This window comes from Mastacembelus armatus, chromosome 1 (assembly GCF_900324485.2).
Source record: "Mastacembelus armatus chromosome 1, fMasArm1.2, whole genome shotgun sequence".
Lineage (NCBI taxonomy): Eukaryota > Metazoa > Chordata > Actinopteri > Synbranchiformes > Mastacembelidae > Mastacembelus > Mastacembelus armatus.
In genome coordinates, this window is record NC_046633.1 from 21,226,504 (window position 1) to 21,252,035 (window position 25,532).

The window sequence follows — 25,532 nt, forward strand, 5'->3', positions numbered from 1 at the left end:
AAATTTTTCCTCCTTTCTAGTAGTGAATCCTAGTTCAACAGGAATGCAGTTTATTTTTCCAGTGACAAAAATTGCATAGTTCAGATTAGGGATGCAAATTATTGATTAATTCATTAATCATTAGTTGATAATCGACCTTGCCAGTTGTTTAACAATTCCTGAGAACCTAAATTTCCCTCAGTTTCAATAGGGTCTATAAGAATATAAAATATTGTTTATATACTGAATAAAAAATGCATGTAATATTCCTTAATGAATGATTTATTGTACCATTAGGGGATACACTACAGACAATGGCATTTATGTAGTATAACAAAATACGTTCTGCATAGAAATGAAATAAAATATGTAGGCTACTTTAACTTGAAAATAAATGCACTGGCTCATCTGTTGCATGTGAAACATTAGCAACATAACAAAATAAATTCTGGATGGAAAGCTAAACAAAATATAACTTGGCTTCAGCCTACACAATATTAAGCCTACATAAATTGTTTACATCCCTAGTTCAGATCAACTTTGGTTTTCTGCTCGGATCTTGATCTGAGATTTTCTTTAGGTAATAGCTGTTTACTTTTAATAAAAAAAAAACAAAACCAACCAGCAATTTTCTGAACTGGTTATAATAGAACTTCTTATTCCCTCCATATAGGCATGAAAACCAGTGTGTTAAGCAAAGAACTACTTTTACCCTGTCGGCTTTCTTTATTTAAAAAAAGCACAACGTTTTGTTATTATGATGGTATACAACTAAAACTAGACCCTTCACAGATTTGAATGATATATTGCTTTTATCGGTACGATCAAAATAGACACGGTAATCTAAGTTTGTTTCAGCGTTATCAGGAGAAGCTGCCACAAAATGCGCCGGCGCGTACGTCGACACATGAGGGTTGAAGGTCAAATGTGAATTATGAACATTTAATAGTTGTGGGTTGATTATGGTAGCACTGGGAGTGCAGGACTGCCTCTGTGTTTTTATACACAGAAGAAGTTTCATAGCTGATACACTTGACACTATCATGATTAGGGGTGGGGCAATATGGCCTCAAAATTGTATCACAATATTTACAAAAAAAAATAGTGATAAAGATATTTACCATGATACAGAAAACAAATAAATATACTTTTAACCTGTTCTTCCAGCTTTTATTACAGAGTTATTATTTATCTATTATTTATATTATATTATATTATTTATTTATCTATATTTTATTTTATTTCTAGCTTTTTGCTGTGATTTTGATGCAGTGCAGGTACGAATATTACGAATATTTTTGAAATATATTTTCTACCTGGTCTGCTGTACCTTGGATCGAGCTTTTTCACCAATTTCTTAAATCCCTCCTTTTCCTCAGTTTGGACTGGCATCATGGCCAAACAGCATCGGTCCTTCCCTTCCACCGCAGCTCTTCTTGTCATACTCAGTGCAGCTCCGGCGATACTAGTTTATTGACTCCTGCCTTAGTACCTCCTCCTCTCGTGCCTACAGAGCTTGGTTATATGCCACAGTATATAAGCACAGTACCACACTTTGCTTCAAGTGATGAAACAATTTTGTAGCCGTAACAGTTTTCATGGACATTTGGCAAAATATCGTGGTTTGGTGGAGATGTGGCCTCTAACCAAAGCACTTCCCCACTATTGAAATAGTTCCTTTTTAAGAAGCCATTGTTTTCAAAGGCTCATTGTTTTCTTGTGCGCGTCATGGTATGTAAATGTGTTATTTATGCATCATTATGTTGCTGCGTAATTGATAGCGCGAGATAAGACTTATCTATCACATACAAATTTATACTGGTATCATCCTGGATGCTATGATATGGCACAGCACTAATTGTGCAGATATGCAGATACACCACAACTGCGAAAAAGGTTCCAGTTTGTATTTTGCTAATACTTTGACAGGAGAGTTTGGGACAAGCATCATAAAATGAAATATTGGGCTTCACAACATGAATCTATCTAGCTGACTTGTCAGTATGGAACCAACAACAGTAATGATAATTCACAATAACAATATTATACAAGACATAAACATATACCAAATAACTTTTGTGATTTGATTAACTGAATTAATATTAGTACAACTGAATTCTCCCCATAAAGAGCTTGTAATTAAACATTTCATTATATCACAACATTTCTATTTTAAAAATTGCATGTGATAGAAAAAAATTATTTTACTTCATTTCAGCGACATAAGTCATTTTGTGGTCATGGGCTAGTGAATAGACAGTTATCTGTCGCTCTCAGATTGACCAAATACCACAGTGGGCTCAGTGTGTTTCGTGGGTATTTCAGCAAGAGAGTAGAAATCACTTTGGGGATCAGTGATCCTGCAGGTGCTACGTGGACCACCCTCAGAGCTGGAATCTGATCTTAAAGAAACAGCATTTGAATACTTGTCACACTCATTGTCTTGGTGGTAGGATGTGTTAGCATAGACAGTGTCTGAGGAATCATCAGTGGAGAAGTGGACAGTAGAGACAGCAATAGGCGAACTCTCAGTTTGGTGGTCTTCAGGTTGGACCTCTGCATATTCAACATTCTTGAAATGAATGAAAAAATATAGAAATGCATAGTTAACAAAAACATACAGAAACAGCGTTTAAAACAGGAATTATAATTTTATTACAATAATTTACACACAAGAAATATAACAGAAACTTGTTAACTTGGTATTGAAGTCTGATAGTCTGATCTCTGAATGTAATTCCTGAGCATTAGCACCTTTAAAGTTAAGGAACAATCACATAATATCACATAATTACACACAGTTGATATAATCTTGTTATTGAAGACGATGGGAAAATATCTGCAGCCCTGCCATTTCTCAAGTCTCAAGTTCGCAAGTAATAATGAGAAAGTGATACATTACAAAATTGAAAACAGTGAAGGGTAGCGTGAATATTTTCTGAATGCACTCCTTATGCAGTGTCTGGGCCAACACTGATAACATCTGTATGAATAAGTATATGGATTACTTAATGCCTTTTTTGGCAGTTGTGCAGAGCACAGTGTGTAATAGTAGTAATTTCCAACTTTGTCACTGTTAAACTGCCTTCAAACAGCAAACTAAATATTATATTGCAATGTTTGACAATATTTTGACTTTAACACATGTTGCTGTTACAATACAAAAAAAGACCTGCCACTTTCAATTGCTCTTCTCACACTTTTTTCTTACATTATTCTGTATGCAGCTCTCAAGTTGAGGGTATGTATCTGTAAGTGCTTCTAATTCTTCTTGTGTAGGGGTTACTAGACTATGTGGTTTCAGAATCAAAAGCAAAAATAGAGATAGAACAAAAAAAAAAAAAAAAACAACTCACCTGTTCCTGTAGCAAATCAGGACTTGACACTTCTGAAAACATAAAGTATTGCATTTGTTAATATAACTTATAGAGGCTTAACTGATGTTGCCACATATAATGTCTATGGTGATGTGTAAGTCTTACTCTGTTGTTTCTTCATCTTCATCATAAGTTTTAGTAGGAACATCAGTACAGTTATTATGACAAGGAAACCTATTATCAAATATATTCCTGGCCAAAGAAAAGCAGAAAGACAGATGAAAACAACTGATCAAACCAAGCACATCTTGCTCCTAACATCTGTTTTGCAATAAATAAATATTTAAAAAACAGAATGTGTACTTCATACCAGCTGCTGATATTGATGACACAGTAGGTGCTGTTGTATTAAGGTTGTTGTGTGATATGGGCGTTGAATCAATCATATTTGAGCTGCTTGAAGATACAGTGGAGCTGTTCGTACCAGCTAATGACACAGCAGATTTCACAGTGACTGTCTGAGCAGTTGTTTGGGGACCTGAAAACAGTTATATTATTATTTATTAATGATAATGGTATATGTTGTTGAAGAGATGGATTTTGTTGAAGTGAAAAATAAAAACACAAACTTACCATTTGTAACTTCAAGAGTCACCTCTATTAATGTATCCAATCCAAATACCTCTAGACCACAATAATATTGTTTGGAGTCTGATATTTGGAGATCAGTGAAGGTCACATTTAAATATTGTTTTGTGTTAGTAACATGTATTCTGTCCTTTTTTTTAGATTCTCCAGATGCTGCTTTGATGATGAAGTCTTTATCGTTGCATGGACTGACACAAAAGTATTTAGCTTTAGAGTTTACATCAGTCCAACTGTTCCAGTTTGAGCATGAGATTGTCACATTTTTCCCAACATGGCCTGTTATGTGGAGACTCTTCATCTGCACAACAGTCAGAGCTAAAAGTGAAAATTAAGGAAACATTTTAAATTTTCAAGGCTGATTTTAATATTTATTTAAGTAATTATTTGTGACAAAAAACTTCACTTCCTCTCAAAAAATACATTACCAAATGACCAAAACAAAAAAAGTATATAATACAAAACCACAGAATTTATAAATGAAATGCAGTAAGAGCAAATGCAAGAAATACAAGAAAATAAACTCACCAGAAAGAAGAAAAACAAATTCATGAATTATCATGGTGAAAATAACAAAGAGCAAGTGTACACGCGTCCACAGGACGATGAAACCACAGAACTTCCTCTTCCTCACGCTCTAAGCTCCTCCTTGTCTTTGAAAACACAGATGTTTGTCTGTTTGTGAGGACACTCACTGACATATTGCATCTCTTAGCTCCAGACCTTAACTTCAACCACCTCAATTCAATATAACCCAGACCCTTATCATAACTATAAAGATTTTACCACAAAACCACATACACACAAAAAAAGATCTCACAGTCATAGCATGCGGTTCAATATCTAAAACGGTTAGCATGTGTGAAACAAGAAGCCATACAAATGAAATAGCAAACCATTATTTATTGATGATTTGAAGAAATAGAAAAATAACCAAATAAAACCGGTGAACATGGCAAGAAGTAGCAACTTAAAAAAAGCATTCATACTATTATATAAAAACATCTTAAGCTCTACATTTTCTTACTTTTGTGATATTAATATATAAATCACACTCAAAGAAAATGAAATCCATATATATTTTGTAACTGCATGAGTTGCAATTACTTACTATAATTACTTACTATAATAGAGTCTCTTTCTCACAACTCATGACTAATTTCAACTACAAACATAACCATCCATCCATCCATCTTCTGTTGCTTCAGGCACTGTTTCATAAGATAGTGGTGCAACAGCACACGCAGCAGTGATCATTCAAAGTTGTGCGTGGTGTGCTGTTCTCTTTTGTTGGGTGTGAGAGTGTCATAGACTTGGTCTTTCTCCTCCATAGACAGGTGGAGGGATTGGTAGATTCCTTCAGAATGGACACTCTGTGGGAAAATAACACACTGGTGTTAAACAATAAACCAAAAGTTAAAGAAAATACACTTTACTAAAATGTTATTTAAATTAATTGGCAGATTGTCTGCAAACGGAGTATACTTACAAAGCAACAGGTGAAAGTGAAAAATATAATTACTTTGTATCAAGAGACCACAAAAAATAAATTAAGTAATTAATAAAAAAACTGTACAGCTGGAAGTGAATGAAAAATTACATATGATGTACAAGTTATATCAATAATAGACAGGCACACAAGACTGAAAAGGGGAAGAAAATGTATTGTGAGCATGATATGGCAATTATCACTGTTCTGCTAAAGTGTGGTCAGGAACGTGCTGTTTCTTTCCTGCAGAACTCAGTATACTCAGTATACCGTTATCTGAAGATATATATTAGTATGTGTGAATTCCCCTCCTTGGTGATCAAAAAGTCTATTTTGCCTGCTCTTCTATTTGTTTGTCTTAGAGTCTTAAGGTTGTAACAGTGATAATAAAGCAAATAAAACCATAAATGAGTCAATGAGTCAATAACCCACAGTACCACCACAGTACCACCTAGGTAAGATGAACTGTACCAGTACATCATATTCAACAGTTGCACATGAAGTTGCCTTGTTATTGCTTTTACATTTGTATTCTTTGGGAAGCACGATGAGTGCAGCATTTTAACTGAAGGAGCACATTTAAATGAACAAAATGTAGGTTAGAGTGGATGTCAAAAAAGGCTTTTTGCCTTGGGAAGGACTAACAGTGTAGACTCCTGCTGTTGCAATGGAACAAGTAACAATTCTGTCTCACTGGTGCTCAGTCCTCTGGGCTATCGCTATGGGTCTTATCCCCTCGTCGCGCCTGCGCACTGAAGAGAAATTCTTTTACGCCCACCCGGGGTGTCCACACGTCCGCAGCTCCCATATGTAAGGCGGCGGTTTGAGCGAGTTCTTCCCTTTCTTCCCTTCAGCCTAAACACTGAGAACAAGCTCTTAGAACGACATGACTTCGACAGACTGAATCTGTGGCAAGTGTGGTACCGCTGTCCGGCTCAGCTGTTACAAGAGCTCCTGGGCATCATCACGACGGCGGCTAACAGGTGTAAGCTCCCCGTCCCTTCTGAGATGGTTCAACCTCTTCAGGATGCCCATTTCGGCCGGTACATCCTGCGGCAGGCGCCACGCCATGTACCTGTTTGGCCTCGATCACCTACCATCTCCACTTACCTCTCCACTGCAGCGTCAGAGCCAGCCAAGCTAAAAGCTCTGGTGTCGACCTTCTCCCCCATCACGGAGGTGGCTGACCTAATGGTAGGGGGTTTTCCCACAGTCCCGGCGCTGGAACAGAGCCTGGCCTCTCTGTTCGGAGCAAAGTGCGTGCTACGGGCCGGGCGGCGACCTGCCCCCCATTCTCCGAAGGACATGCTAGCTGCTAAGCTAGTGAACAGGTCCCCTCATTCCGCTGTCCAGACCGCCGCTGCAGCTAATAGCATTGCCGTCCTGGCTAACTCCCTGTCCGAACTCGTGGTGGATGCCGAGGCCCTCCTGACTGACTGCTCAGAGGAGGTTAGCAAGATGGCGGGTGCTATTCTGGCTCTCTGCGCCCCCATTGCTGTGGGAGTGGCCCGCATTGCAATGTGCAGAAGATGGCACAGCGGAATATTTGGCGGTGACGGTGAGGGAGGATTTGTTGGAAGCTATGATGGCTTATTTGCACCACACCTCCAGGAGCTGGTTAAGGAGCTCCAATCCCCTGCAGACGAGGTGGAGAGGTTTCAACACCATGTGACAGCCCCTCCCCCTCGCACCCTTTGGGCAGGGTGTGGGCGCCATCATTATCGCCCAAGGCCGAGACAAGCATGCTAATCAGCACACTCCCTCCCCCACAGCTGTCTTGTTCGGGCCCGCGGATAGCGAATCAGACATCCTCGCTATTTTCATGTCCCATCGTCCCTTTTGGGCAGGGGATCATTTGTGCTTTTTAGGGTTCACCATGAATTGGAAAAAGAGCGTGCCCCAGCCCACTCAGTCCATAGTGTATCTGGGGGTGGAACTAAACCCATTAAAAATGAGGGCCCGACTCTCTGAGGAGAGATCGACGACCCTCTCCTCCATACTGCCTCACTTCGCTACACACAGACGCATCACGGCTCGATCGGTGATGCGCTTTCTGGAGATGATGGCAGTGGCTCGTCCGGTGGTGCCGCTCTGCTTATTGCATACAAGGCTGTTTCAGTGCTGGTTTATCCGACTGAAGCTCGACGCGGTACATCACCAGCGGCGCATACTATGCCTCCTCCCGTCAGTGGGCCCGGATCTGCTTTACTGGAAAATCCCCACGCTCTGACGCAAGGGGTTCCCCTGGGCATTCCATCGAATCACGTGTCAGTGTTCACGGATGCTTCCCTGTCCGGTTGTGGAGGGATGCGCCTCTCCCGGACAGTAAAGAGGGAGTGGACGATCAGGGAAGCGGCGCATATAAACGAACTAGAGCTGCTCACAGTGTGGAAGGTTTTCCAGCACTTTTGTCCACTGTTGAGGGGTCGCCACGTTCTGGTCTGAACGGACAACACGACAGCTGCATATCAACCGGCACGGGGGGTTATGCTCGGTGCCTCTCCTCTTTTTTGCTCATCGCCTGTTGTGGACTCACACGCATCTTCATAGAAAGCGATGCACATTGCAAGAGAATGCAATGTGGCCGCGGATATTATGTCACGCAGCCTTCCTTGCGCAGGGCATTCGCGTCGACATCCAAGCCTGGTGGCTCAAATATGGAACTGGTTCGGACAGTGGATCTTTTCTCTGCTCACGACAACACGCACTGCGACCTGTGGTTTTCTCTGCGTGTGAAGGACAACCCTCCGCTGGGGATAGATGCCTTTGCTCATCGGCCTTGGCCCCGTTACCTTCTCTATGCGGTTCCCCCGATCTCCCCGATCCCTCAGCTGTTGGCCCGGGTTCAGGAGGAGGATCTGCAAGTAATTCTGATTCTCCGGACCGCACCCGAGCATCGTGGTTTCCCCTTCAGCAGCGCATGCGGGCATCTTCCTCCTGGAAGATTCCATGGAGGCAGGATGCTCTGTTGGAGGCAGGGGGCATGATTGTCCTCCGGTAATAGGGCAGCACCTGTGGGTTTGGCTGCTGAGAGGAACCGCTTAGAGAGTTTGGGGCTTTCCGCCGGCGTCGTCGCCACCATACAAGGGGCGCTCGGTCCACTACAGCGTCGTATGGGGCTAAATGGGCCGTGTTTGAGAGATGGTGCACGGTGAAAGGTGTTTCTTCCGTTGCACGTACTCTCCTATTCTGTTATTATTGTAGATAACCTTGGCAGTTAGCCCCATTAACGGCTATTTCCTCCTGCCATGAGGGGTTCAGCAACAGATCGGTGTTCAGTCACGCTCTGGCATGTTACGTAGAACGCACGGCAGAGTGACGTCATTCGTAGCCTGTCTGTTCACTACAGAGAGCGCTCGCTGGGCTCCCCCCTCTCTGCAGACCGTTTGTCTCACTGGCTATGTGAGACCATTGCACAGGTTTACTCCGCGTTGGGCAGGGAGCCTCCGGTCGCATCCGTGCACACTCCACTAGAGGAGTGTCATCCTCCACGGCTCTCCTGCACCGTTGGTCAGCGGGGACATTTGCCTCGTGGGCCTCCCCGTGTTTCTTCGTGCGTTTCTATTTGCGGGATGTTGCGAGCTCATCCCTCTCTCACGCTGTCCTGACAGCCTCCCAGTTGTAATTAGGCTGGCAAGCCCGGGAGGCATGTTTTGTTACATGGATGCGGGACAGGCATCTGTCTGTTTTCAGCTTTATATGAAACCAGTGCTTATGCAGCCCACCTGATGTTTGCTTCACTTCGGGTCAGGCAGTTATGCACATTTCCTTTGGTTTTCGGACTCCTCTCCTGCGTTACCAGGCCCAGTGAGGCGTAGAGTATTTCTGGCTATCGCTTTGACCCATAGCGATAGCCCAGAGGTCTGCGCACCAATGAGACAGAATGTTGGTTACGTATTGTAACCCAAGATTCTGTGAATTGGGCGCAGCCCTCTGGTCTGTGGGCCCCACTGGTCCCTTGAGCCGACTGAAGAAATGACCGGTTCTTTTCTTAGGGAAGAGCTCGCCCGAACTCTGCCTTATATATGGGATTGGGAGCTGCGGAAGTGAGGACACTCGGTTCGGGCGAGGGGGAGCCTCACCTTTCCTGAACAGTTCATGTTGAGTGTAATATTGTTAATAGAGATGCAAAAGAAACAACTCTTGAAGAATCAAAAAGAAAACACTCACCTCTCCTTCTATTTCTTCTTGGGTGGTCTTCACAACTACTTGAAAAACAAACAGGATATTTGTTACCATGACTGGGCAAACAATCACTAAATGACACAATACATAGTATGTGCTGATTTGAATGTCTTACTTATTTTTTTCTTTATTAACTTCACAGTAAACATCAGTAGGACCATCATTATGGTTATTATAAAAATGGAACCTACAATCAAATATGGTGCAGATTCTGTCCACAGAGAGAAAAGGAGAAAGATTCAACAGATTAATCACAATTTTAAAGAAATAGATCATTCCACAGTTGATCTAAAAGCTAAAATTGAGCTTCTGTGGTCCCACCCAGCTAATTCAACTTGGTAACTTCCATAATTTTGTTGTGTTTAAGACAAATTTGTCACTTTCTCTTCCTTGAAAAGTATTTCCTTGCCAGGCAAATGTATCACTCTGCCACAGCTAGGCAAGGAACCATGACTCAAAAAAGTTTTTTTTATCACTTTTTTGTTTTACATCTCATTGTGAAGTTCTTTCTGCAGTGGCATTATCCATAGTATTTATGCTCAATTTCAACTAAATTTAAATTATGTATTAACGTCAAATGAGTACAAATGTACTTCATACCAGCTGCTGGTATTGATGACACAGTAGGTGCTGTTGTATTAAGGTTGTTGTGTGATATGGGCGTTGAATCAATCATATTTGAGCTGCTTAAAGATACAGTGGAGCTGTTCGTACCAGCTAATGACACAGCAGATTTCACAGTGACTGTCTGAGCAGTTGTTTGGGGACCTGGAAACAGTTATATTATTATTTATTAATGATAATGGTATATGTTGTTGAAGAGATGGATTTTGTTGAAGTGAAAAATAAAAACACAAACTTACCATTTGTAACTTCAAGAGTCACCTCTATTAATGTATCCAATCCAAATACCTCTAGACCACAATAATATTGTTTGGAGTCTGATATTTGGAGACCAGTGAAGGTCACATTTAAATATTGATTTGTGTTAGTAACATGTATTCTGTCCTTTTTTTTAGATTCTCCAGGTGCTGCTTTGACAATGATGTCTTTATAGTTGCATGGACTGACACAAAAGTATTTAACTTTAGAGTTTACATCAGTCCAACTGTTCCAGTCTGAGCATGAGATTGTCACATTTTTCCCAACATGGCCTGTTATGTGGAGACTCTTCATCTGCACAACAGTCAGAGCTAAAAGTGAAAATTAAGGAAACATTTTTAGAGTTGAAGTTTAAAGCTGCTTTAAGTCAAAACCACACAAAAATAAATAAAATCAATAAAATACAATTAGAGAAACTAGTGACAGAAATAACTCACCAGAAAGAAGACAAATATAAATGTGGATTTCTGTCATAGTAATTCTGTGTCAAGTAAGTAAAACAACTGCAGTGCTCTCATCAGCTCAGTCCATTAGTGGGTTGTACTTACTTTTTGATAACTGCTACATCAAGACACTTCCTTTCCAAATACACACACACACACACTGTGTAGTGTGCACAACAGTGTAAGGATGGCCTATTTAAGTTGCCTAATGGTAGGGTTTGCAATTTCTTTCTTTTGTAAGTGCACTGCTGTAAAATTTTCTCTTGTATATGTATATATACCTTTAAATATGTATAGAATTTAGATTAGTGTACTCCTGTACATCTCATCTAACACAGTAAGAATGAATGTGGAATATTATCATAGTGACAATGGTTGTCAAAGAACTAAAAACCAAGTGCATTAACAGTCTGTTTAGAGTTTTTTTAAACTTCCTTTCTTCATCTTTAAGCGTTTTAAGTGTTCAGAGCTCCTCCCTTTAATGTTGCCACCACCACAGCTATGGCAGCATACTGCAAATGTGAGTTGCAACATTTAGGTACTGATCTTAATTGATCGAGCTTCCTTTTCTCACATTCACGTATGATGACAAATAATCTTTCTCCTAAATAGTTTTCCAAAAAAAGGAAGCAAACCATGCCAAACCACCTCATCCTTCTATATATCTCCAAGTCCTTACACTCAAAAACTTTCCTGTTTAAATCCTTTCAGCTCTTCCATAATTTCTAACAATACAATCCTTTAAAATCCACTATAACCTTGTGGTGTTCTTAATACCATGCTGAAGCTAATGAAAAAATTATAAAAACTGCAAGGGATGTTTTCATTGAGCAGAGAGTGACCCAGAGTTCAAAGGAAATATAGGATGTCTTAATCAAAAATACTAACATGTCTAAGTAAGCAGAGCTTTGACTTGAGAATGACTTGTGCTTTTCCAATTTTCTTCCTATGGGCAAAGCCTTGTTGAGCTTTCTTTCTTGTTTTGGCAGAGACTGTCAACAGATGCAGTTTCTTTCCAAAGTTTTTCTTTGGCAACATTTAAAGGTAGACTCGTATGCTGCAGGTTGCGTCAAACCATGTGACTTTGGTGGCAGGGAGCAAAATGTCTATTGAGCTGGCAGCAAATATGAGCAGAAGTGAATGGAACTAAGGGATAAAGGGGGTCAGTGCTGGAGGTGAGCCCTAGGGGCTAAGGGTTAGCTGGCTGCAGCTAAGGTGAGCAGAGCAGAGTGGACTCAGCCTGATGTTCAAAAGATATGTGACTCAGTCACGCAAGGGAGGGCCTGGGGTTCAGAGTGCAGGTTGCTGAGACAGGCTAGGGACAGGAAGTCAGAACCTGTAGGTGATGTGGAAAAAACTGGAGGGGTGAGGTGATGCTGGCTCTTAGTGATGTAGAGAGTTGCTGCTTCTGGTTGCAGATAAGTGGTGAGTCAGTGGCTGGAACATGGTTTAGTGCTGGTTCAGCCTCGTGATTACTGGTGGAGCATGGAGCTGAATTCACAAGGTCACAGGATCCTTGAACAAGAACAGGCAAGGCAATCCTGAGGCCCAGGTAAAGACCACATTAAGAACAGGTAAATACCACTTGGCAGACAGAGCAAACTTGGAAAAGACTCAGAGAGTGAACAGGTGTTATCTGCAAAGTTACTTAATTGTGATGTCACAGCAGCTGCTCAGCAGTGGAGAGTGCTTGATTGAAGAGTCCAGGCCCGAGGCAGGAACTGGGGCACCGCTGCTACGCCACTCCAACCAGACACACACACAACAGACAGGGAAAACAGACAAGAGACCCAGGGGAGAGAGCGATACAAGGGAAACGCCAGAGAAGCCCTGTTCCTGCCACTACATAACATATTCACTTCAGGTTTCTGAGTTTAGACTGCACACTGGCACACAGACAGAGCCAAGTAACAACGTGAGGATGCTGTAGTAGATCAAACCTATCATGAGGACATTTTAAACTTTTATTTCCTCTCTATATCATTGAGCTCCCTCAGGGCCACCATGCCTCATTCTGTACTTTTCTCACCTATAAAGGTTTCTGGGGCAACATAATGATTTAATTTTTTACAACCAAAATTTAGATTACCATAATTCTCTCTGGATAATCAAACTAAATACAGAATCAGCGCTCAAGTCATAACAAAATTATTTTGGGAAGTCATCAATTTATGCATCATAAACAGATTAATCTTTTTTCTTATTAGTAGCATTATTGTAGCATTTTATACATGCTTACAAACATCAAATAGCAAATTTAATGAGACAAAATAAGGCAAACTGTAGCTGAAACAGAGCTGCTGATACATGTTATTACACAGAGAGAACATGTAACTTCATAAAGACACATGAACAGCCCATTGTACCATGTTCGGAACGCATGACAATTGCATCTTTCTTCTTGAGGAAATTGGATAAAATTATTTCCATCCTCTCCTGGCTTTTACAATGCTTATTGTTTAAATAACACACTTTCCTCATGTTTTTGTTTGCTGGTGCAGCTCAGTTAATGGTGCCTCTTGACACTGCTGTACAATGAGTCCACCACTGTCTTATTGTCATACAAGTAACACGACAATGTGTGTATTTATCTGTAATATGTTGTTCATACTGTCTATCCTCCTACACGTTGTTCACATTATACTGTAAGTGTTATATCATTAGTACTCACAGAATTGGAAAAGGCAGCAACAGCTCGACTGTTAGTGGTCGGTCGACAGCCAGTCAGAGCATGTTACTGTGATTTGCTGAGCAGCAACTTTACCTTTCAAATGGAGAATTTATAAATAGTTTTGTGTTACTTGTAATATCTTTTTTGCATATCTGATTTAATCACCATTCCTCTAATCATTTTCTTGATTCTTGATTGTTTGTTACATTATGGGAGAAAAAAACAAAATATGTAATTTCACTGTATTTCACACTGGCATTTCAGTATAATTTATTTCACTATTTGTGAATGCACTCAAAGAAATGAAATGTATTTAATTAAGTTAGTTATGTCAACCGGTCCCACAAAAGTTGGTTGAATAACTAGTAAAAATAATAGCAAATTAAATGCAACATCATGGTTTTAAGTTAGTGTAACTACACTTTATTAATTAAATGCTATCTCATGCAGATATGTTGAATTAACTTGATGCTATTATCTTCAGTTTATTTAAGGCATGTTGAATTAACCTGACACAGTTATGTTCAATTTATTAAACACAAACTACCTACTTTAATGCTGTATGATTTTGTTGACTGTGCTTTGTATGAATGAACCATATTTGCTCTGTTTAATGCATTGGGTGGAATAAATACAACTCAAGTAACTTCACTGGACTTTAATAAAGAGTTCCAATCAGAAACAGAGTGAGTAATTTGCCAAACATTATACTGCAATTTTGCCAAATCCCATCTAAAAAGGTACCAGGTACCAATTAGGTAAATAAACATGTACAGAAAATTTACAAAATGATTAAAAAAAAAAAAATTGCAAAAAAAATAAATTACAAATAATTGCTTGTCAAACTATGTAAACATTTTACTGAATTTGGGAAGTGAGTACCAAAGTGGGAAGTGCTGTTGCCCTGAATATAACATTTTGCACGTGCACGTTATAGTTAAAACTAAACTGTAAATATCTTTCCTGGTTATAACCCTGTGCATCGAGAAGGCAAATGCAGAACTAAAACACGTCAACTTTTTAAAAGACCTACATGTACAAAACAGTTATGTACTTTTAAAGTTATGCACTTTTTATGTACTTTTACTTTTAAATGTTATATACTTTTAAACTTAAATTGACTGACAGGCACACACTAAATTAACCTTTTCCACAAAGTACACATTTTATAGCACCAACCTAATAATGGAAAAGTTTGTTTTTAAATCAAGTCTTAGGATTCCCATACAAGAAAAAAAAAAAAAAAAAAAAGACAGAAATAGCAGAGAATACTTTGATTTTAAAAAAAAGTCACTCAAAACTCAAAGATGTGCCCTATGAAACTGCACACAGAATATGTCTGGTTTTATGGTTCAATCAAAAGTCAATTTTCTGACATAATTTGTGTGTGTGTCCAGTCAGGACAGAAGTCCAATAAAATTCAGTCCAAGAAGTGTTATATGAATTGTATATTTTCGGTGATATCCCCTCACAGCCGGATACTGAAATCAGCAAATGTTTTTGAATTTTTGCAGGTTATGATCCCAAAATTATTTGAAATCAATCAATGTTGTCTCTAGGTTACAGTTTGCTTATACAGAAGCTGTCCAAAATCCAAATATGCTCCTTTTATGGTCTAGAATCCCTGTGTACTGCAGTACACAGATAACATTACTCATGAAGTTTGTTTTTGAGGATTTGCACTTTAATGGACAGCTTTTTCCCATCCAACTCCATCAGAACTTTCTGAAGAAACTCAAATGTATACTTCAGGTCCTTGGGATAGCTCAGGTTTAGACAATAGATGAGGCCAAGCAGAAGCGCACATCCACTTGCCACATCTCTCAAATCCTGCAGCACTTCACATCCTTCGATGATGACACCAACGTTGGGTGAATCGGTAGGTTCTACTCCTTCGTGTCGGACAGCATAGACTCCCAAGAGCATTTGTTCCCTCTCTCTCTCTGCCTCCAGATCAATATCCTCAAAAAACAAAACAAAAAAACTATTAATTTCAATGTCAAGTCTAATATGACGTCTTTACAGGTCTTGGTTTAACTCAAAAGAAACAGAAAGTAACATACCCTCATTTCCAAGAAACGCAAAATGTGTCAGGATCTGAACCGGGTTTCCGGTTCTTAGCCCTGCCTGACGTTTTATTTTGGTTAGTTTCCTGTTTCTGTTCTGTGTTTTGTTCCAGGTGGCTTTACGTTATCAGTTGTAGATTGCTTTCACCTGTGTCTTGTGTTCGGTATTTAAGTTCTCTGGTTTCCTTTGTTCCTCGCCGGATCATTAGTTGTGTCTACAGCGCCTAGAGTAAGTGTTTCTGTTCGTGTTTGTCTACCTGCCCGCCGAACGGCGGAGTTTTGAGTTTCCTGCCTGAACCCTGGAGAATAAAGCGCGTTTGTTGCCTGCACTTGGGTCCTCACCTCTCCTCTTTTCTCCCGCACTACACCGGGAATCGTGACAGAATGATCCGGCCCCGAACGGACCCAGCGGACACGAACAAGGAGTACCGGCTGATCTCGGGCTTCCTACAGTCCCTCTCGAGCGAGATTCAGGACGCCCGGTGTTACCGGGAGATTTTCGAGTTTTGTTCGGAGCTAGCCAGGAGCTTCTCTCACCCCTCCAGCTTCGTCTCGAGAAAGGGGGCTGATCAGATGCTCAGCCGCCTGTCCACCATCACATCGATCCTGGAGAGGTGCCTGGAGCAGTGGACCCCCCTCGACGAGGCCTGGGAGGTGTGTAATTCCCTCGCCCTGTTCCAGTCGCCAGCCTCCCAACTCCTGACGTCCCAGCCGCCAGAGTCCCAGCTCCCGGCGTCCCAGTCCCCAGAGTCCCAGCCTCTGACACTGGTTCTCCCGCCACCAGCCCTTGATCCCCAGCATGAGTCCCTCCTCGCTGCTGCCCAGCCTGAGTTCCCCCGCGCTGCTCGACGGGATCGCCGACAGCGACGGCGTTGGAACAGGGCGGCGGAATCATCCGCTCGGCAGTCCGAGCCCAGTCGTCTCTCGCCGCGGAGCTCCCAGTCACCACCCCGCCGCGGCAGCAGCAACCTGAACCTCCGTGCGCCGACGACAGCGTCCCCGCGGGGGTTCCGCCCCGGATCCTGCAGCCTCAGTGTGCCGACGATGGCGTCCCCGCTGAGGCACCTTCCCAGCCTAGTCACGGGAGCTCCGGTGTGCCGACGTGGCCGTCCCCGCCGGAGCCCAGCCCTGCCTGCCCGATCTCCAGCGTGCCAACCCGGCCGTTAACGCTGGAGTCCTGTCCAGCCAAGTCTCCCAAGTCTCCCAAGTCTCCACCTCCGAGCCCTCAGCGTGCCGACGACGGCGCCCCCACTGAGGGTTTATCCCAAGCTCCGGACCCTCAGTGCGCCGGTCAAGACGTCCCCACTGAGGTCCCGGTCCAGCTTCCAGAGCCTAGGTGCGCCGACGACGACGTCCCCACCGAGGTTCTGCCCGGGATCCCTCCGCCTCAGCGTGCCCGCGACGCCGCCCCCGCTGAGGTCCCCACCTGCTTTCCCAGCTCCAGTGTGCTGACGAAGCCGTCCCCTCTGGAGCCGATTCCCGGATTCCGAGCCCCAGCGTGGTGTCATGGTCGACCTCACAGGAGCTTAACCCGACCAGCCAGGTCCCCAGTGCGCCGATCCCAAAATTATTTGAAATCAATCAATGTTGTCTCTAGGTTACAGTTTGCTTATACAGAAGCTGTCCAAAATCCAAATATGCTCCTTTTATGGTCTAGAATCCCTGTGTACTGCAGTACACAGATAACATTACTCATGAAGTTTGTTTTTGAGGATTTGCACTTTAATGGACAGCTTTTTCCCATCCAACTCCATCAGAACTTTCTGAAGAAACTCAAATGTATACTTCAGGTCCTTGGGATAGCTCAGGTTTAGACAATAGATGAGGCCAAGCAGAAGCGCACATCCACTTGCCACATCTCTCAAATCCTGCAGCACTTCACATCCTTCGATGATGACACCAACGTTGGGTGAATCGGTAGGTTCTACTCCTTCGTGTCGGACAGCATAGACTCCCAAGAGCATTTGTTCCCTCTCTCTCTCTGCCTCCAGATCAATATCCTCAAAAAACAAAACAAAAAAACTATTAATTTCAATGTCAAGTCTAATATGACGTCTTTACAGGTCTTGGTTTAACTCAAAAGAAACAGAAAGTAACATACCCTCATTTCCAAGAAACGCAAAATGTGTCAGGATCTGAACCGGGTTTCCGGTTCTTAGCCCTGCCTGACGTTTTATTTTGGTTAGTTTCCTGTTTCTGTTCTGTGTTTTGTTCCAGGTGGCTTTACGTTATCAGTTGTAGATTGCTTTCACCTGTGTCTTGTGTTCGGTATTTAAGTTCTCTGGTTTCCTTTGTTCCTCGCCGGATCATTAGTTGTGTCTACAGCGCCTAGAGTAAGTGTTTCTGTTCGTGTTTGTCTACCTGCCCGCCGAACGGCGGAGTTTTGAGTTTCCTGCCTGAACCCTGGAGAATAAAGCGCGTTTGTTGCCTGCACTTGGGTCCTCACCTCTCCTCTTTTCTCCCGCACTACACCGGGAATCGTGACAAAATGAGTAATATTTGGCCCTTGTTGGAAGATTTTATGTTGCACTGTCAGCACTGGCTGTCAATCAATCAAATCAGTCTAGCATAACAAGCAAATACCAACAGCTCTAAGAGGTTCTAACTGAAAAATTTGTCGACTCATGAGAAAGATATTTCAAGTGTAAATAACACTGGACAAATTTTTTTTCAAAAGTTTTTTCTCCTGAAAAAAACAAACAAACAAAAAAAACAAAACAAATTACACTATATTTTTGTGATTAACAGCCCAAAAAGATACACTTGAACGTAGTCAAAAAAATCTTTGTTATCCAGTGTAATCTACTACTATGTTTGTGTCAATTCAGAAATGAATGAATGAATGACAATTACACAGAACTGCACAGAAAACTTACCAAGTACTCTTTAATAAGGCAGTCAGGCTTTTCATTTAAGTAGACACACAGTGCTTTAAGGATGCATTCCCGTCGTACTTCCACACTGGGATTCTGTGGGAGACCAGCAAATGATTTTTGTCTTTGTAGATATGCTAAAAGTTACAGGTTTAGGGCTACGTATTAATATCTATTAAAAAGCCAGAGCAGGCACACCTATAAAGACATAGATAATTAAACAAATCAGGAGGAGCTAATGAGCCAATGAGGAACGAGAGCGATAAGAAACAGCTAAATGAAAGCCAAACGTATGTTCATAGTTGTTTGCTTTGGAAATAATGTATTGGAATATCATCATGATCATGCTAATGAAGCATATTTGAACTGAGAGAGAACAAAAAAGAGAGATAATGAAAGAGAAACAGAGATACAGAAATAAGCTGAGAGGAGAATAACAGTAACAAACAAGTGTAATCATGTTTGGCGCACATTTTAAATCCACAGTCAGTGCCCAAACTACACAAGCTAACAGGCTACATACCCTATCCATGGTTGCCATGTTGAGGGTGATATGGCGTCCTGCTGTACCCCCCTTCTTTTTGAACACCCTAATTAGTTGGCTGGAGTAGTGATCCAGTCGGGATATAAAGGTCGACAGCAGAGGTACTGTGGTGATGCGGGTGAATTCTGCGTTTACCTGAAATATATTGTCATTGATTAAAGTGATTAAGTTTTCCATTTTATCCATTTGCTCAATATTTAGAACACCACAACACTCATCAGTTCATGTTTTGTGAAAATGAGGGGTTATGATTTGATGAATATACAAGTAAAACTAAACCACAAAGGATCAACACATTACCTCGCTCTCAGAAAACAGAGCTGGCCATCTGTTTTTGAAGTCTGCTATGAAGGGCATATCCTTGATGACTTCCTGACGTCTATAGGCAAAGGTTCTTTCCATTTTATGTTTGATTAGGTGTTGGTTGTTCTTTTTCTTTACCTCCAATACAAGTGCTTGACTTTCTTCCTCGAGACTTTCTTTAGTTTCACCTGAAGGATACTCTGGACAGTAATTGACTTCCGCTTTCCGTGGCTTCTTCACCTGGTTTGGACCTTGACTCATGGAACTCCGCTTTTCTTTGACAGCATTTATGCTCAACTCTGGGCAGCCAATATTCCTCAATCTAGTGGCCATTTTGTACTTCAAACTTATTTTCCATCCATAGTAGCCAGTGACTGAGCCTTGTTCCTTTAAACAGGGATACCTCATTACTAGAGCATGAGCTACATCATCCAAATCTGCACTTGAAGGATAAACTTTGTATTTGACTATTTCTGATGCCAGACCATCTAGTATATCTGATTTAAGTTTGGTATTTGGATTCAGAAGTGTGCCATTGTTGTGGAAAGAGTGGTTGGCCTTTTGTAACTGGATCTCTACCTCATAGCTGAACTGAGGTATTTGAAAGGTTTGGGGCCATGGCTGCGATCTAAGGGAGGAACCTGATGATGAAGATTCAGGGGATGAAAGAATGTCTGTATCTGCTGCTGAGGACAATGAAGAACTATCATCTAACACTTGTGGAGCTGAATGGTGAGCCCTTGTGCCTGTCTCATCTGGCAAGTAAATAAGTTTAATTGTGCTCTTGTCTTTGATTTCTGAAGTCAATGTCAAGTTCACAAACTCATTGTCAAATTCAATGTCTCTATACTGCAGTCTAAAATTTCCTGACAAGCCAAAGTGTCTTCTGATCTCTCCTTTAAGATCGTCAGGTATCCCCGAGGGTAGGGTTAACTTTGATGCATTGTCAACTCCAAGTATGACCCTCAGAGTTGCAGCCATCTTGTATTCAATCTGAAAAGAAAAAAATGGCATTTTCCTTAGTAATGCGCAATTACCAGTGATTTAGTGATTGAATTTTAATATGACAATGTATTAACATAATGACCAAATGTATTGCATTCAACAATGAATATTTTATAATAACATTTTTTTTACATTTATTCTAAGAGAACAAATTACCTGTCATATGTACAAATCTTTTTAAAGTCACCATTCGTAGGGATCCGACTTTGTAGTCAGCCAAAGGATACTGGTCAGGAAGGTCCATCAAATCTACCACTGCAAACTCACTTGTTGGATGCAATTCAAAGGTTCTGTAGTGTGCTCTGTACCATGAGCACAGTTTTCTAATGATAAGACTCAAATTGTCTTTTACAATACACAGCTGAATAATTTCTGAGAACTCTGGCAGACCTCCACATGATCCATGCACAACTATCATGCCTTTTTTGTAGTTAATGCCATTACTGGTGACACTCTGGGCAAGGTTTACAGCGGTGATTTCAGGGTACCTCTGGGTCAGTTTATGAACAACATTCTCAGTAAGGATATCAATGGAGACTTTTGAGATTTGTGCAACCTTCAAGGAAGACTTTTCACTGTCAGGATGAAGCATATTATAGGCCACCATTAACTGATGTTTTGCTGCTAATGAAAATGGTATGTTCCTGAAGTTATTTGTATGCCTGACAACCTGCTTAAAAAAGCTGTGTTTTGCCTCAAACCGCATGGTCCATAATGTTATAAGAGGACCAAAACATTTAATAATTTCTGGATAGTGCTCCAGAAAATGATGTTTAGGCAGCAGCTTTTGATTGGGAAAGAGTTTCTGATAACGTTCTCTATGCTCTGAGATTTTGCACTCCAAATATGCAATTGATTCCAAAGTATGAACAGGAGCAACAACTAATTCTGCAATATCCTTTAAATCCAAAATCACCTGCCAAGCAGGTTCATCATCGGGAACAAGTATTCCAACAATGAAAGGAAGTAATCGCAGTAGACACCAGTTTTCGTGGGCGTTGCCTCCTGTTGTGTGTTTGCTTTGTAAATTTTTTGGTAACAAATGAGGGCGGTTAGTTTTGTCCCCCCCTTTGTATGGAAATGAATGAATAAGATTATTAAGGTGCTCAAGAGTGAACAACTTCTTAGACGAAAGCACCTTAATGCACAGTGCTAGTTCTACAGGAACTATGCCCTCAAAAAGGTCGTGCACAATGTCTGGGGGATAACCACTTACCACATTAAAGTGAGACAGACTGTTAGTTAAAACACAAGCTGTTCTTACACCAAAGCAGCTTACCCCTTTTTCCTGAGCTGTACTGATGTGAAGCTGATGAACTTCCTTAGTTCTGCGCTCAAAAATTCCAGATTTCACTTCCTGCAACTGAATGTCACAAAGCTGAGCTGTACAAAATCGACAGAAATATTTTCCTGAGAAACTCTCCACAAATCCAGCTAGCCCATGAGCTCCCAGATTATCAGCAACAACACACTTTACTGTGCCCTTGATAAAAGCCCCCAGATGTGGAACAAAGAGCCCTTGCTGCTCCAAGGTCACTAAATCATGCAACAAAGGCTCAAATATTCTCTTATAACCATACGTTCTAATGCAGTCACTTTTGCACAACAATGCTAGGAAGATTGAGGACAGGGCTGAGCTACTACCAGGAGGCAAGTTACCTAAAATCCAGTAAACTGCACAAAGTTTGTGTTTCTTGCGTGACGTTCCCAATGGGTTGCAAACCTCAAAGTCATCAATGTACAAACACAGAGAAATACGTAAATCACCACCTGAAAAAAAAAACATTATTCTTGAAATGCTCACCATCCTGAAAAGACACATAGTGGTTAACATTTGCAGAACGGGCTGCATGATTATCAACAACCTTATCAACTATATCATTACGACTGAGCAGCTGCTGTAGAGACTTTAGTAAGGGAACATACTGAAAGGTTTTGTTAGCTCTTCCTTCTAGTACATACTCGACAGGTTCCACAACCTTAAAATGTTCCTTATAGTACTGGTGTCGTTTAAAAGCTGAGGATAGTGGACCACCTTTAGCTATAGCTTTAACCTGTTAGTTTTACCCCAGAGCGGATCCGCTCCGATTTTTGTATGTCCAGATATGCCTCAAAAGATCGTCGGAAAATGTGTATACAGTCTAAAAAATTTTATGTCTAATAAAACCTTAAAGTCTCACGATTCAAATGACATAAAGCAATTTTGGATTGAATAATCACAGCGACTACAGTTTCTTAATATTTAAACAAAAGTACAAATACAGTACAATACGCTGTTCCTTACCTTTCTCTCGTGTAACTTCATATGTTTACTCAAACATAGAGTGTCGCATATCGTTTTGTTCGTTAGAATCCATAGAACAAAGTGCACCCATGTTTTAGTCCAAAAAGACGTAATATTGTACAGTAAATCCATAAATCCATCGTCCTCCTCATAATAAGCCGTAAACCGCTTCGTTTTACGGCTGTTTTGTCAGTTTATTCAATAAAGTTTGACATAGCAAGCTTCTGTGAATCACATGAGGCCTCAATCAAACATGTTGTTACGTTTCACAGCGTAACTAACGGTAAAACCAATAGAATTCACACCCTCAGAGCAAATCCCAGTCAGGGGGCATAGTCTAACTTCGATTGACAGGAGAATTAGCCAGTCAAATTGTTCGTAAATGGTGACAGACGCATCTTGTAGCCAATGATGAGGCCTAAAAATCAACATATTGCATGTCGTGCCAGATGACGCAACAGTGGGCTTTAACGCAGCCCCCTCCTTACTGTAAATGTAGCCATGACAACACTGGGCAGGCAGCGCTCGACGCTAGAGGGGGAGGGGAGTCATATTTCACATTTTACAGCGCGCCAATAGGAAACTGGGACGCTTTTGCTTCAATCGGCACCAAGGCCGTCAATATAACTCTTAAAATGTAAGAACAACAGCTAGTTTTATTTAGCTACGTGTTGTTCGGCCATTTGCAAAAAAGGGGGCGGGGTAGACAAGGTTAATTAAAGGATTATCATTAGAAATAGCTAGACTCAGTTCATTAATTACTGACTGATCAATCTGAATGTCATGTTTTTTGAAAACATCAACAGCTGTACCGGTTGATAAAGGCACTGCAGCTGAGGTAAAAATAAAGTGCAGTTCTTCCAGCAACTCATCAATTGCAGAAGTTGGCACATGTGACAAAACTTCCAATTTCAACAGGACAGATGCCAATTTTTTACTTACTGTGTCTTGCAGGTTTTCATTCTCTGTATAAGAGTCAATCGAATGGTGACAACCTAAATCAGAAGCACTGTCTTCAAGATCACCTGAGGGTTCTTCACATAATTGATCTTCATTGTTTGCATCACCACCTTTAACTACTCCAATTTTAAAGTCCTTTACTGTGTAATTGGCATGCTTCCTGTTCTTATGGGACTTAAAAGTTGCATATACAGTGGGTACGGAAAGTATTCAGACCCCTTTAAATTTTTCACTCTTTGTGTCATTGCAGCCATTTGCCAAAATCAAAAAAGTTCATTTTATTTCTCATTAATGTACACTCAGCACCCCATCTTGACAGAAAAAAACAGAAATGTAGAAATTTTTGCAAATTTATTAAAAAAGAAAAACTGAAATATCACATGGTCATAAGTATTCAGACCCTGTGCTCAGTATTGAGTAGAAGCACCCTTTTGAGCTAGTACAGCCATGAGTCGTCTTGGGAATGATGCAACAAGTTTTTCACACCTGGATTTGGGGATCCTCTGCCATTCTTCCTTGCAGATCCTCTCCAGTTCTGTCAGGTTGGATGGTGAACGTTGGTGGACAGCCATTTTCAGGTCTCTCCAGAGATGCTCAGTTGGGTTTAGGTCAGGGCTCTAGCTGGGCCAGTCAAGAACGGTCACAGAGTTGTTCCGAAGCCACTCCTTTGTTATTTTAGCTGTGTGCTTAGGGTCATTGTCCTGTTCAAAGGTGAACCTTCGGCCCAGTCTGAGGTCCTGAGCACTCTGGAAGAGGTTTTCTTCCAGGATATCTCTGGACTTGGCCGCATTCATCTTTCCTTCAATTGCAACCAGTCGTCCTGTCCCTGCAGCTGAAAAACACCCCCACAACATGATGCTCCCACCACCATGTTTCACTGTAGGGATTGTATTGGGCAGGTGATGAGCAGTGCCTGGTTTTCTCCACACATACCGCTTAGAATTAACGCCAAAAAGTTCAATCTTGGTCTCATCAGACCAGAGAATCTTATTTCTCATAGTCTGGGAGTCCTTCATGTGTTTTTTGGCAAACTCTATGCAGGATTTCATGTGTCTTGCACTGAGGAGAGGCTTCCGTCGGGCCACTCTGCCATAAAGCCCCGACTGGTGGAGGGCTGCAGTGATAGTTGACTTTGTGGAACTTTCTCCCATCTCCCTACAGCATCTCTGGAGCTCAGCCACAGTGATCTTTGGGTTCTTCTTTACCTCTCTCACCAAGGCTCTTCTCCCACAATTGCTCAGTTTGGCTGGACGGCCAGGTCTAGGCAGAGTTCTGGTCGTCCCAAACTTTTTCCATTTGAGGATTATGGAGGCCACTGTGCTCTTAGGAACCTTGAGTGCTGCAGAAATTCTTTTGTAACCTTGGCCAGATCTGAGCCTTGCCACAATTCTGTCTCTAAGCTCCTTGGGCAGTTCCTTCAACCTCATGATTCTCATTTGCTCTGACATGCACTGTGAGCTGTAAGGTCTTATATAGACAGGTGTGTGCCTTTCCTAATCAAGTCCAATCAGTTTAATTAAACACAGCTGGACTCCAATGAAGGAGCAGAACCATCTCAAGGAGGATCAGAAGAAATGGACAGCATGTGAGTTAAATATGAGTGTCACTGCAAAGGGTCTGAATACTTATGACCATGTGATATTTCAGTTTTTCTTTTTTAATAAATTTGCAAAAATTTCTACATTTCTGTTTTTTTCTGTCAAGATGGGGTGCTGAGTGTACATTAATGAGAAATAAAATGAACTTTTTTGATTTTGGCAAATGGCTGCAATGACACAAAGAGTGAAAAATTTAAAGGGGTCTGAATACTTTCCGTACCCACTGTATATTAGTTTGAAAAGAACAGTTCTGAAACATACAACTGACAGTTTCATATCGTTTCAGGT

The 25,532-nt window shown here is 41.4% G+C and overlaps 3 protein-coding genes across 10 annotated transcripts; all 3 read right to left on the reverse strand.

Annotated features, from left to right (window-relative positions):
• Nucleotides 1–1,346: 1,346 nt before the first annotated feature.
• LOC113127721 (CMRF35-like molecule 5) lies at nucleotides 1,347–4,594 on the reverse strand. The gene is made up of 6 exons (XM_026302441.1): nucleotides 4,470–4,594; nucleotides 3,930–4,259; nucleotides 3,667–3,834; nucleotides 3,462–3,548; nucleotides 3,336–3,367; nucleotides 1,347–2,551 (listed from the first exon to the last, which is right to left on the reverse strand). Exons 1-6 carry the CDS (start codon nucleotides 4,501–4,503, stop codon nucleotides 2,240–2,242), a joined length of 963 nt encoding a protein of 320 aa, XP_026158226.1. The 5' UTR covers nucleotides 4,504–4,594; the 3' UTR covers nucleotides 1,347–2,239.
• A 230-nt stretch (nucleotides 4,595–4,824) lies between these two features.
• LOC113127722 (uncharacterized) lies at nucleotides 4,825–11,029 on the reverse strand. 8 transcript variants are annotated; one of them, XM_026302445.1, is made up of 6 exons: nucleotides 10,935–11,029; nucleotides 10,479–10,808; nucleotides 10,330–10,383; nucleotides 9,731–9,802; nucleotides 9,601–9,635; nucleotides 4,825–5,314 (listed from the first exon to the last, which is right to left on the reverse strand). In XM_026302445.1, exons 1-6 carry the CDS (start codon nucleotides 10,969–10,971, stop codon nucleotides 5,195–5,197), a joined length of 648 nt encoding a protein of 215 aa, XP_026158230.1. In that variant the 5' UTR covers nucleotides 10,972–11,029; the 3' UTR covers nucleotides 4,825–5,194. The 8 variants fall into 8 exon arrangements, with proteins under 8 accessions (XP_026158230.1, XP_026158229.1, XP_026158228.1 ...); XM_026302444.1 differs by having other exon boundaries at nucleotides 9,601–9,638; XM_026302443.1 differs by having other exon boundaries at nucleotides 9,731–9,826.
• A 7,458-nt stretch (nucleotides 11,030–18,487) lies between these two features.
• Nucleotides 18,488–20,378, reverse strand: LOC113128125 (uncharacterized). Its single transcript, XM_026303189.1, has 3 exons — nucleotides 19,395–20,378; nucleotides 19,074–19,229; nucleotides 18,488–18,646 (listed from the first exon to the last, which is right to left on the reverse strand). The coding sequence occupies exons 1-3, from the start codon at nucleotides 20,376–20,378 to the stop codon at nucleotides 18,527–18,529; spliced, it is 1,260 nt and encodes a 419-aa protein (XP_026158974.1). The 3' UTR covers nucleotides 18,488–18,526.
• Nucleotides 20,379–25,532: the final 5,154 nt, after the last annotated feature.